The 14,480-nt window shown below is 33.8% G+C and overlaps 1 protein-coding gene and 1 long non-coding RNA gene across 3 annotated transcripts in view; one reads left to right on the forward strand and one right to left on the reverse strand.

Moving 5' to 3' along the window:
* Window positions 1-678: 678 nt before the first annotated feature.
* Window positions 679-2,088, reverse strand: LOC127844755 (uncharacterized). Its single transcript, XR_008032884.1, has 2 exons — window positions 1,772-2,088; window positions 679-1,209 (listed from the first exon to the last, which is right to left on the reverse strand). It is a non-coding gene; the product is annotated as an uncharacterized LOC127844755 (long non-coding RNA).
* Window positions 2,089-6,793: 4,705 nt separating this feature from the next.
* The window catches only part of LOC127845011 (craniofacial development protein 1-like), a 58,248-nt gene continuing 50,561 nt past the window's right edge, over window positions 6,794-14,480 (forward strand). The window contains exons 1-3 of one of the 2 annotated variants that reach the window (XM_052375623.1): window positions 6,794-7,018; window positions 7,250-7,444; window positions 8,970-9,073. In XM_052375623.1, the coding sequence (XP_052231583.1) occupies window positions 6,964-7,018; window positions 7,250-7,444; window positions 8,970-9,073 (354 nt within the window). In that variant the 5' untranslated portion in view covers window positions 6,794-6,963. Of the gene's footprint in view, window positions 7,019-7,249; window positions 7,445-8,969; window positions 9,074-14,480 lie in introns of those variants that run through there. The other variant, XM_052375624.1, reaches the window with a different exon arrangement.

The raw sequence follows: 14,480 nt of genomic DNA on the forward strand, positions 1-14,480 counted from the left end.
GAAAATAACACTCATAAATATTTCTGGAAATTACACTTTCTAATCACGGAATGGCATACGTATGGGCCAACATATATGTTTGGCAACGAAGCAGCATCTTAACTGTAAAATTATTGTGTACATATAAATATTATAATAATGAAGTTTACTGCTCTTTGCACGTCATACGCCACATTCCAAATCACAACATGTATTTTGTTTTCTTGTATGTCAATAGACCGATTTTATTTTATATCGCTGTCTTCAATTGTATATTGGTCCAGCGCATATGTTTGTCTAGAAGGTAAGGATTTTCCAAAACTTCAGCGAAACTAATGTGCAATTTCTCGAGCACAGGACCGTATAAAAAATGAAGGTCACAAGTAAAGGTAAAATGTATGAGATCCGGCTTTACAACCTTCGTCCTGAGCACACGCTGACCAGTATTGGTGGAATCAGTCAATTCTGTGTGAGGCTAATCATTATTTTTTAACAGTGGCAACGAAAATGTACAGCAGATAGAACTGGTCGACAAGAATTGACGCACCAATATATGTTGATATCTTCAGTGGAATGCTCGCACTTTTTACAGTTTGTTCAAATTTCTAATGTTACTATACTTCAAATGCAGTTTATTTTTCATACTTGGTAGTGGTCGTAGTTCCATGTAACTGTAGAAGCTATAAGCAACAAACAACACAATTCTTTCTGTTTATTAATCATAAAAGGTAACATATTTGATAATACAACAATAAGACTAGGCCTATGTACTTGTCTTTTTTGAATTCCTAGTTTAAAATAATTAATTGTCAATTTGTTAAATGGGTTCACTTAGTTACTTTCCTACGACTATTTTACATAATTTATATATTATTTCACTTCCAAGGTTGTACTTGTATTATTAGATTGACAGTATCATCAGCAGGGGAATAGGACAGTACATCCATGCGAAGTAGGAAGGCAGAGCAACGTTCCCAGTGCTGTAGATGTGTCGTGCAGTTTCGTTTGCATGTGTTTCCATTTCATAAGTAGAACCATCAAACGCTGGCCCATTTCCGATAACGTCATATTCGTGAATCTTCAGACTAAACACTTTGGGTGAGGCACTTAAACATGATAAGCCTGTGAAACTCGTAAAACCGGTCGCGCGTGGGTCCGGTATTTTGAAACATTCCTGTGCAGGCACGTTGCTGCAATCGCGCAAAACCACTTCACTTATGACGTTTGCACCTATCGAACAAAGTTAAGACAATAATTCGAAAATCACGCATATTTAACAACCTTGGTACTCTTACCAAAGATATTTCAATTGCACAAGGACAGTATATTTTAATATTGACGATATCGTAAAATGTTATTAATTGAATGCGACGTCATAATAATACAACGAACATTTATTCAAATTATCCGAGTCAATACTCAAGTCAGCTCTTATTTAATTTTGAGGAATGTGTGTATGGTTACGACAAAAAATAATTATCTAAACAATCAAACGGAGGTGTGCAAGTTGTTCGTCCGACAATTTCAACCGTACTTGTAACAGTCTCACATCAGTTGGAGAAGATAAACAATGCATCAAATACCTCAAGGCCTGGTTTGATTAAAAAGTTTTTATTCCAGTCTTCTTTTATTATACATTTAGTAAAATAAATATTGATTATAGTTTGATATGTATTTACACAGTGTTATGTGTAATTGTCTTAGAAAGCTTTCGTTGATATTTATTGTCAAGTGCACACTCCGTCTGTTGTATATTTTAATAAATGTACAAAAATATGTTGGCAGTATTTACCATTGAATGTCTGACTGCCGAACCCTTCGTAGGTAGTACCTGCTAGAACATGATACCATGCGAGGCCCACAATGCTCTGCTGACGCCTTTGTGTTTGTTGCACATTTGAAGTCAGTTCTGTTGTTGTTATATCCCAGTCTTGAGACTATGTTTTGTGGAATACTGTAAGTTTTGTGCGCATAATGGATGCAAATCGGACATTCTGAAAAGGAAACATATTTCGAACTGTAAGCAAATTGTTTATATTAATGAAGTGGTAATTGGGTAAACATTGGGTAAACATTGCATAAGAAAATGCAAGAATATGCCTAGCACATTAAAAAAAATCAAAAGCACACGTCCTTTCCTTTAAATGTTAATTAAAATTTCAGACAAATGGACAAATTCAAACACAAGAATTGAAAACTCGCCAGGTTGGATAAATGGCACGAAAATAGTAAAAAAATAATTGCAATAATGTGTAAAATGAATTCGCAAATGTAAAGACCGCAGGGTCAGTAAATCTTTAAATACACGTTTGTAAGTACTGACCAATCGAAAACGTGTTTTGTGTTAACATTTAAACATCTCATTCTGGCTTGACAATTCAATTGACATCACAGTACATAGCTGGACGCACATTAGGGACGTAAACATTGGTATAAACTAAAACTCAGACATGTAACACAAGATGTAATTATTTATTCTAGATTAAGCAATTTATTTAATTCGAGAAGTTACTGTATAGCAAATGTTTGTAACAATTTGATTTCTAAGCGTTATTCGTTTTTAGCAACTGGTTCCTTGCTATGCATTCAGGGCCGCATTTATAAGGGTTTTCTTTCTTACTGATTCAGGTTAAGTTTAAGTTTATGTGCTCTGAAGTATCATATGCATTGGACAAAGTTTGTTTTAGATCGCGGTTACGCCAGCATAATGACTTTAAATAATGTTGCTGTTGTTGTTGTTATATTTTTTACATTTAAGATCGCCTTCCTTAACAAAAATAAAAAGTATATGAAATAATTCACGCGTAATACAGACACTGATTCGCTCAATATCAATGCATCGACAGAGAAATCCTCCAGTTAGTAGCACAGGACTTGCTTTCAATCAAGAAAATAATCTTTACGTTAACTCAATGCATGTTAATTCATCATATTTCCGCAAAATAATTTGCGAATATAAATAAGTCCTTTTCGATCATAGTTACATTGTTGCTGTTCATGTGTGTAAATAAATACAAGCTCGCCAACCATTGCAACTTAAAGTAATATTTCTATTACATGTAATAATAGAAAAAGATAAAGAATCATATTCTGGCAAACTGATCGGTGAACATTTTCATTCCTTAACAAACGTATACATATTATTTGATTACATCTGGAAAAGTTTTAGCGACGTCCTTTCAACAGTTAAGGAGTAGAGTACACAAAACTGCGTAACGTAAGTAGATATGGCAGACAGGAGTGCGAGGGAATACACATATATCAGTTATACACTCTCTAAACACTATGTTAATTCACTGGAATAAAAAAAGCAAAAGAATTATCTTAACAACCTAACTCGGTTTTCTATGCCAGTCAGGCAACCTACTGTAAAAACAGAAAATTGAACAACGGGAGCAGTTGCGAGTCTGGTATGGTGTGCGCATAGCGATTTGGCAACGCTTCTTCAATACATACACAGAGCGCTGCTGGATCTGACTTGTGAGTTTTTCAATAACCCGAAGGCTTTTGATGAAAACACGGTCAATAAATAGATATATTCTTGCATAACTCGGATTAAATGGACAAAAATAAACGCACTATAGAATATTAATATCGTTTGATGGTGTTTGAACATTTACTTTATGTGTAATCTTGAAAGAATAACATCTTGTATTAAAATCCAAAATCAACATTTAAAACAAAATTGTTTGCACTGTTAAACATTATTCATATAAATCGTATGCAAATAATACAAATGATTCAACACATGAAAAGGGAAGGGCAGCTAGTCGAATTAAAATGTCATTGCCTCTCATTATCTTTATAAATTAACACATTTTCTGAATTAAAATCTACGTTTATAAAAATAAATAATGTCTTCCCTATTGCCTGGGATAATTCATAATGCATTCCAAAAAAGCAAAAAAACAAGACAATTTTCATTTTGATAAACTGCTTTCATGAATTGACTATGAAGATGATAAATGAATTAATGTAAACCACTTATCACACTGACGATTGACATGAGCAACGTGAGCGTTTTATCACATGAAAAGGAAAACAAAATATTAGAAACTTAATCCAATCGCCATAAGCGAATACCCCTCTGTTCCCTGTTTGGTTTTTAATCTTTATTCGGCGGCGGGGTTTTATCTGACTGTTTCCAAAGTCAGCTCGATATGAAACTTCAGGGTTTTCTTAGTTTTATTTCGTTTCTTTTTTCTCTATTCCAATTATAAACTGTTTTTGGCTATGGGATTTTTTGTAAATTCAGAACAAAGCTTCCTTTCCGGTAAACAACTCCACTTGAATTTATTTAAACATTAATCCATTTACGCAAAGCCCATTTGATGATGCGAATCAGTGTTGTAGTTATTTTACAATAATATTACATTCGCTCAAACAGTTGAAGCAAGACTGTTGCATGAATTAACTTCAGTAGGGTTATTTACATACAATATGAAATTGTGTTCGTGGTCGAAATGTTGACCAATTAGGTTCTTTGAGAGAAAAAAAACCTACCAATAACGCGCTCACGATATTATTAAGTAATTTCTTAATGACGCAGTAAATGACACAAAACATTTTATTAACATGATTTATACTTTTTGAACAACTTGCTCCTTTTCTATGCATTTGAATGTCTCTTATCAAACAACATGTTTACAAGTAAGTTTTGAAATGGTTGAGCTGTTTTTTAAAGTCGACCTTAAATGAGGTTCTATTCATGTGAGGTTCACACAGTGCATTAAATAATCTAATGTACTGGAATTTTTATTTTCATTGACCATTAACCAGGTTTACAAAACAATGCATTAAATTATTTACAACCTACTGCACGTTTGTTTAAATTTCTTTATTCGGTTCTTGTAATGAGATGTAGCCGGTTTAAACCACGATGCTTTATATTAACCGAGTGGTTGTCATAGACTTTTAAACTGGATGCACACTACAAAAGCAAGTAAAATAGTTTAATAACACTCGCGACTCAGTCTTACTTGTCAGTAGAATGTAGTAAACTAGTTTGGCGATAAAATATAAGTGCACTAATTGATTCGAATTCGGACATTATAACTTATTTCAGTCGTTTTATTGAATAACTCAACATAAACGTTACATCGTTTTGAGATGTTGGAATGATGTATCGCACATGCAGAGTTCGTTTTTTTCGCGATTAAACTGTTTGTATATGTTAATCTAGCATCAACGTATATTTTTATTGCGATATTGTTGTGTCGTTGTTGACGTATAGATTTTAACTCGTGCTGTATAAATCGCCGCTTATTATTGATTGTTTTAGAAAGAATACGAATTGCCTGTGATTTTGTGTTTAAATTCCGGTTTCGTTACGTTTGCAAACTGAAACTGAAAGACTCAAATGATAACCTGATCAAACAATAACTTCCGTTAGCAAACAAGATAACACTATTATAAACTTTTTTTCAAATAAGGTACCAAAATTATTTGTCGCAATTTCGTATTAATGTTCAATGTTTATTTAAGCTGATATTTATGCTTAAAAGGTCGGGAGTGAACTGTGAAACACACTCAAAACAAAAAACAGTTAAATGGTTGTTTAGTTTAAATTTTGCGAAGTTTACACAATGTGTATATTAACTCACATTATTCGTCATATGACGAATATCCATATGACCGATCTAGGTCTGCAAGATGCAAAAGAGAATCTCAGCAGTTTACAGACCGGCTATAATTTTCTCATATGATTCCGTAAAATATGGACTGCTTTCGACGGCTAATAAATATCAAAGCGCCGAAGGCACTGAAGTTGTTCGCTATTGCATAATTAACGACGCAACTCATTTTTCAAAATTAATCGCAAGTTTTAAATCAACACAAAACATTCACATTTATAAAGAGTGTGTCTTAACGCACGGGTCGAGATGTGTGTGCAATTTTTATCATGCTATTTATTTTATAGAGATAACTTAGACAAAATATCAACAACATGACCCTTTTTGACGTTCAGAAAGAATAGAAAGTATGATAAAAATGGTAATGAGAACTGAATATGTAGACACTTTGCTTTCACCATCGTATTAAATGAATATTGTTGGGATATCGAATACCTAACGTACTAAGAATATAATTTCATTATGGAAATTCCTTGTACACAACTTTTGATTTTTGACACCATATACAAATTATAAATATACAATAAGATAATTGATGAAAATAAATAAAAAATAAATGTGCGAGCAATACTTTTTACTCACGAATTAGGTAGTCATAAAGACAGCCCTGTTGAGCCGTACATTGTTGTGTATGCGTTACTTGTTACCCTAGCAGTTCGCACTGTGTCAACAACTCTGACCTAAACATAGGTATAGAGCACTTATGCACTTTTTTTAAATTCCTAAACGTTTCACTTACTTAATAATTTACAGTCTTGATATTTAACTACTGTCTTTAGGATCCAGAGGTGAGTACCTTTTGTTTTGTTTTGCCAAACAAAACCTACCATAAATAAAATAGCAAAATTAGCCCCGACATGGCTTATGTGCGGTCGACGCTATGATGCAACGTACTTACAAAACGTTTCTGTCAAACTATAGCGTTAACCAGATTTGATATATAAGAACCATATTAAAGCGCATCATCACTGTGAAACCGTGGTAAAGTCAGCCAATAAAGTCAAGCAGATGCCGGAGCGTAATCACACAACACAGATCAGTAAAATTCGTGTGTGTGCTACACGGAAAAAGTTACTGTGGTCATAAGTCAATGACGATTGAACAAATTATGACAGTGTAACCTAGGTTGCATTTGAACCGATGATATATAGTTTACACCCGTGTAATAAACTGAAAAGAACAAAACGGCTTTCAGTAAGCACTTTCTCATGTCGTTTATATAGTTGTTCCCATCAGTGCTTTTATTTATATTTGTTCAACGATAACTGAAACAGATAGGGCTTGAATGCCGTTATAAAAAAAACTTAATGTCCATGGGACCAATAACTGAACTTATTGTATAGGTGAAACCATGGTATTTGCGATATTAATTATTGTCGGAGTTATTGGATACGCCTTTACACTTGGTATGATAATACTATAATACGGTTGATATCACTAATCGTAAATAATATATATACTATTTGTAGCCGTTTATATATTTATACTTTCTAAAAGGAGATCACGAAGGGTTTAGCTTCTGTCAGCTAAGGTTATATATATGTTTTAGTCTTATATTTTGAACTCCTACTGGGAACACACAATATTTTGGATACTGACGAAGGGTTTAAACTTTGTTTAATCAAATCACTTTCCAGACTGCCCCCAGTGTCAACATGCTGCCGGTGTATCCAACCAGCCACCAAACCATGAAGAAGATTATTTGGTGGAAAAGACGATAAATTTCGATTGTGCGGAAAACACGATTCGCGCAACAGCATGTCATGAAGGCATCGACCGGTGTTACAGTTGGCACACAGTATCCAACGGAAAGGGGCTAATTAACAATCCCGGTAGGTATCGGTAATTGGGATGTATTTCGTTGTGTTGTATGAGCTGATTGATAAATTACTGTTTATTTACCTCTTACAGACTGACAATGGAAAGGTTGTACAAAATCTATCTATTATTGTGTTTAAAGCGTTTAAATTGAGAGCTGACTTATATAATCAATAGTTTCTCTCCAAGTACATACATTTATTTATCTCTTTAAAGGGGCCGTCCAATATATTTTTGCATGTATTGAAGCATGTCATTAAATGCTTTATATTGATAATTTTAACAATTGACCTAAAAATATCCGGTAAAAAAATACAATTTAAAAAAAGGAAAAAAGTATCCCTCAACAGGGCTCGAACCACTGACCCCTGGAGTCCTGGAGTAAAAGTTCTCACGCCTAGACCACTCGACCATCCATGCTCATACTTACAGCGGATGTATTGTTTACCTATATAAGCAATCCTCGTAGTTTCCCAAAATACAACAACAACAGAATTTTCCAATTTATTCAATCGTTTCGCGTCGCACGACGCTTTATACTTTTCATGTTTTTAAATCGTCAAAAGATGCACATAATGGATATTTAAGAGCATGGTAAATGGTCAGTATTATTATTTCCTCAAAAATGTCATAACAGAAACGAAAATTTGCGAATCTGAAACAACTTTTTTTAATTTTGTCAATTTACCAAAACGTTGGACGGCCTCTTTAATATAAAAATACAAAATACGATAAAGTGTATACACATGTGTGTATAAAGACTTTCATCTCGGTTCAAGTTGTATACAAATTTTGTTTTAAGACTTTCATCTAGGTTCTGTATAAAAAATGTGTACGTCATTGACCATCTGTGTATATATATAGTTTTTTGTAATATGTGTGTACTCACAGGCTAAAAGGCTAGTGTTTGTTGAAATAAACTCAAAACGCTATTACTGATTAATTTAAATGACACAAGGAAAAACAATTAGAAAAAAATGACACATTAAAGGTAAGTATATTCAAATTCAAAGTCGGTCTCTTAGTGTCGGATTCGAATATGACCAAAAATGTTCAATAAAATTAATTTACAATGTGTATACTATACCATCAATCAAAAATGTTTTCTTCAGTAAACTTAACAACGAGCATATTATCGCCGATACGGACACGTTCACTCGTGTTTGTTTAGAGGATCAAAACTAAAAAAAATATTACCTGGAGTTTATAACTTTTCCGAAATGGACATAGAATAAAGTTTTAAATCCTTTCCGATACATGTATATCAATCTAGTTTGTTAAATCACGTGATCTATACAGGCCCATTATGGCCTCTTGACCATTAATTTAATACATGAAAGTGACAAACGTCTTTAGCTAAAAGTGTTTAATGTAAACATTCCAAGTAAAGGATACAGCGCGATATGACCATATTGCGTTGTGTTTGCTTCTGTAACAAAATACACAACCATGCAAAAATTACCAAGCTATAGCAGATCAGCGTTTGTTGCGCACAACAAATATAATATAACTATACACATCGTATTTATTTATTTTCAGAAGTGGAGTACACAATTGAAAATGTACAGCGAGGTTGTGGAAATCTGGTTGGTTCTCCGGATCCAGACATATGTGAAGACTCTAAGAACGGAACTGGATACAAGGTAATTGCTGAATTCCAATCAGTACAAAACCTGTACTCGAGCGTCCAAGTGACGGGACTGATATGCGACGGGTCCAAGACCTTTCAGATACAGATAAATGAAACAGATTTCAACTCCTTTCGTGGCGCTGGACGTAAATCTGACAGGAATTCCGCCGCGAAAGGCCTATTGAACTGTTACTGGGTGATTCTACTCGTAATTATTTTGTGAATTACTTAAGATTGAGGTGTAAAAATGTTTTCATTTATGTTATTCATATTCGACGTACTGGACTTTGCCTGAGTTATAATACTAGTTATTGTTCTGTAAATTATACCAAATGCAACATGCAAATAGTATTATTCATCTTACACTACTATATATTTTGATATGTTTTTATAATGCGATATGTTGACGTGTATTGCTTCTGTGCAAAAAGAGAGAGACTTTTATACAATCACCCTCACTTTTTGTAATGGTTAACACATTACAATTATTTTGTGGGTAAGTGTGAGGTCTGGCTAGCCATCAAACCGGTTTAAACACTGCAGTGCTTAGCATTAACCGTTGCAATGCGGTAAACCCAGTTTTTTTATCATTGTATGGTAGAGATGGTGTTCTATAATAAAATAAGTGAATAGTAACAATAATATATCTCCTGATATAGTATGTGGAGTTTCATCATTTGCAATACTCCACAATTATCATTTATTACTGAACATGTTTGTTTTTTGGTACTGCGGTTGGTATGACCGACTGACTGATACCGTGTATTGCGTTATATAAACGTACATACAATATGCAAACATGCATCACGTACTAAGATTATAGACAACAATAATACTTTAATACTATAAAATAATAGTATACGGCGTACTGTCTGCCACCACGAGTAACGCTCGTACGCAACTATCAAGGTCCTCGCCTATCGCGTATCCCGGAGACAAAATTATGTATCTGGAATACCTGATCAATATTATTCTATTAAACCAGAGCATGGATTGCAAGAAATAATGATCTTTGATCTCAATATAAAGTGGTAGTTTCACACGTACACAAAAAGTTTCCTTGGTAGTATCAGGCATGTGATTATCAGCAATTTCAAACAATGTCTATTTTACCCATTAGATATCTTAGATACATCCTCTTGGCTAAACATTTCAAAAATTTAATCGCAGAACCACATTGATTCCCAGTGACACTTTAATATTCAATCGGTTTTCCCTCTTTTGATAAACCACATGTTAGCTATACCGCGTCATCATACCGCACTTTATCATCCAATTACTCTTCAATGTGCTGCAAACAGTTTGGGGTAAGAACTTGTTGTTTTATTCATATTTGTAACGCATATTTCGTCAAATAATATACCTAGACATATTAAAAGCTTATTAGTAGATGCAACAGACTTGATGTTTTAGCTCGGGAGTGGTCTTAAAAATAGCTAATATATTATCCATTTTGTTTTTTTTCTCCTGCTCCGTAAGCTGATTGATTACAATGGAACGCATGTATACCTTTGGATTGCTTCGGTCGCTATTAACGCTCAGGGTTTCATAATATGTTATACACCAGTTAGTTACGCACGATACATAAAAATTATCAATTGGTTTGAAGTTGTTACTATCTTGTCTCCCAAATTTCGGAAACTTAAACAGAAAATCCCTAGACGATTACTTAAACAAACAAATGCAGCCGTTTAACGTTTTCGAAAACATAACCAACAGGGACTGTCAAGATAACACAATCTAAAGACGATATTTGTAAAATCAGCTAAATCCGTTTTTCGTTGTAATAGCGTTGAATTCCCCGAAAAAAAATCTGCTCTTATCAAATATTACTTAAACAAACAAATGCAGTCGTTAAACGTTGTTGAAAACATAACCAACAGGGACTGTCAAGATAACACAATCTAAAGACGATATTTGTCAAATCAGCTACATTTGTTATTCGTTGTAATCGCGTATAAGTTCCCCGAAAAAAGTATGTTTTTATCAAATTTGATAAAGTCGCTGTAAAGACAGTTTATCTTCTTGTGGACCGCCAAAATATTGTGTGTGCGAGTCAAACACTGGTTTATTACATGATAATCATTTAATGAGACAGGTTTTTATGTCTGTTCAAAACTTATCCCATCAATAACGGATGATGCTGTCTGACATAACTACTGTAAACGGTAATAAATAACAGGTCGGTATCAGCATTTACTATATTCCGATCTATTAAGACGCAATTTATCACAAAAATTCAGCTATTGTGATAAGTCTTTGACCCGCTTCCGTCCCCGTGCGATATGCATCAAGAACGCTTTGCTCAATTTTGTCCCGAGGCCACAAGTGAGCTAAAAATCTAGATCACAATGTCAAATATAATAACAACCTTTTACTCATTCTAAATGCGTAGGTTGTAATCTTATTACGATGGAATACATAATTAATGTTGATCTGACCATATTTAGACACAGTTTAAGCAGTATCACGTGAAGTTAAAAACTTTGACGTGAGTAAATTATTCTGCAATAAGTATGTGTCTTTACATCAGGTGATCGCTTTAGGGCCGTCTTGGTTCCTTTATCTATATGGCTAATGGACACATATGTGCACCCTTTGCTAACATAACATTCCGTAAATTTCATATAAACACATAACAAATTGTTAGACTACCACTTCTGCGCAGAAATTAGACACGAAGCTGAGTACTGAAAATAATTGTATCTCACTTCACGTCGCTTAATTGCTATAGTGCTCTATCTCCATTTTTTTTCAAAAATGAGTTTTTTAATATCGCTGTGTTCGTGAGGAAGAGAGATTTAATATGACGTAATCGGGTGAATGCTGTACTGCACCATCTCCGGGACTTGGAGCAAAGTAGAATTCACGCTCAGATTAGCCTATCAATTGCCAGAATTTACACCACGTGACTGAGTTTCATTGGCGTCGCACTGAAGAGCGGCGACTCGTATGTAATACGTTTTTTTTTCGCTTATGGGAGGAGAAGTTATTTTACGGATCAATGTATATATTTTTGTTGTCAGAATATCTTGCATAGTGGAGATTTTTTGTGTAAATTAGTGTAAATAAGTACTGCATTTGTGCCTTTTACATTTACTACAACATTTATTGCCAATTCTTTTAATTAATAATTGATCACAGGGACTGGGAAATACTAAAAGATCACAGGGGATGGGCAAATACGCGAACCGGTGAAACTTTCTGGTTTTGTATAAAAACAAAACATAATCAAAATATATTTATTTTGTGATTTTTATAACAATAGCGCAGACTTTTGCTGTTCGAGCTTTGATTAACGCGTATTTTCTTCAATTTTACAAGACGACAGCGATTACACGGTTTATTACTTTATTGATAACCGTTACACTACAGTGACTTATTATCTTAGTTAGAAGTTGGAGCGGTTCCGTAGTGGTGTGGTTACACGCTCGCTTCACATGTCAGAGACCCAAGGTTCGAGCCCCAGTAAAATCACATTATTTTATTTATGTTCTATGTTAACTTTTTGTTTTGATGTAGACATTTTTGTTTAAATAATTATGCTGTTTTATTGTAACCATTTTTTGTTTTTATTATGCCCATGAAATATATGTGTGAGAGGGCGGGGGGGGGGGGAAACACATTAAAACTTTTACAGTTTTTTTTTCATATCAATGAGTACTCAGCCTCTATCGTAAATGAGCAACGTAAGAATAAGTTCAGAATCATCTCCCCTTGAAGTTGAGAAATATAAGAAATTACGCTTACAAGATGAAGCAGATTTTATAAAACCTACACAGTTCTGTTCCATTAATGCAAACTGCACACGGATGCCAGTAAAAAAGGAAACCAATGTAAATAAAATAAACTATGAAATATTTGGGGGTTACAACACAAAATCATAGATAATGGTTATTTAGGGGTTATAACACATCATAGATAATGGTTATTTGGGGGTTATAACACAAAATCATAGATAACGATTATACCAGTATCTTTTTCTATTTTGTTTAAAACAATCGGCCAATATATTAATATTTACAGTAGAAAAAAAAATCGTTCCATGTAACTTCAGTGAGTGCCTTTTACACTGAAATTCCCGACGCCCTTTGCATCAATAGTTATCTTGTTTCAGAACTGTAATGATCCATCTCCATAACAGTCAATGAATAAATGTCCAGATCCGTTACCGATAAAATGCTATATGTCCCGATAGAGCAGTTCAGCATTAATGATTTTTTTTACCAGAATCTCCATACATTAAATTGCAAAGAATATTAACATATAATTTACTAAAGTTAATATTTAAATAAATTCATAATCTCCGTTTGCTGATAAACACTCCGGTATAAATTGTGTCCACATACGTGCATAAATAAGTGAGAAAACTGGACCTTTACATGCGTTTTTCTCCAAAAAAAATTGAAAATGGTAATTATAGCACTATAGCAATCAAGCGACGTAATCATACAAATCAACATTAATCAATTATCTTGACAAAACTCTGAGATATCACAATGGTACTAAATACACACGGCCCCACTCCATAAGTGTTCCTTTAGGGTTTTGGTATTGTGACATTTCTGACATGCGCACTCGCATGTGGAAGGTCGTAGTTGTCAATCCACATTTAAAGGATCGTCCAACAACTTTAAAATTCAGTTGAGTAGCTCGCCAAGATGAAGTTATCGTCATTAATTTTCTGCATTGGACTACTTGCCATTGAGCCTTGCATGACACAACGGGAACCCTGGCGGTATTTGCCAAATGAAACATACCGTAAGTATAAATCTATTGAGTTGTTATAATTAAGTTTGTGTTTATTACGATTTTGTGTGATTATTGTATTTGCTTTCTCAAACGGCAATGAAATTATTGCATGTTTTCTTTGGTAAAACAGTTGATTAATAATGATATAATATATTTCAACAAAATGCATAAGTTCGGGACTTCGTGCTGCCTTTACTTCGAACACAATTATGATGAATTCACATATTTTATATAAAAAAAATGTATCTGAACTGGATTCTTGTTATAAGTAACTTCTTTTCTACCGGTTTTACCTGAAAAGTCAATCGATGTACCGTCCGTCCGTCATGCTATTCAGCGTGTCCGTTATTACGTTCGTTGGTAAAACTGTTTCCAACGATTTATCAAAAAGTATTGAAGATACATATCTTTCGTATTATTTTTCTTATTGTCTTTTCCGAATTTGTAAGTGAGAACATCTATTATAAATTGTTCGCAGTTTGTTTAAATGTCCAATTTCCAAACAAATGTCATCGAAAAATACTGTATATAGTATAAGAAAATAAGCGCAATGGCGTGTGTAACGCTTTTCGTTGACAATTTGGAAATACGCCTCATACTAACACAGAGTTTAAAAATATGTCGTCAAGTCTAAAACTTGAATGACCAAGTGTATGCGCGTGTGATTT

This window comes from Dreissena polymorpha, chromosome 9 (assembly GCF_020536995.1).
Source record: "Dreissena polymorpha isolate Duluth1 chromosome 9, UMN_Dpol_1.0, whole genome shotgun sequence".
Classification (NCBI taxonomy): domain Eukaryota; kingdom Metazoa; phylum Mollusca; class Bivalvia; order Myida; family Dreissenidae; genus Dreissena; species Dreissena polymorpha.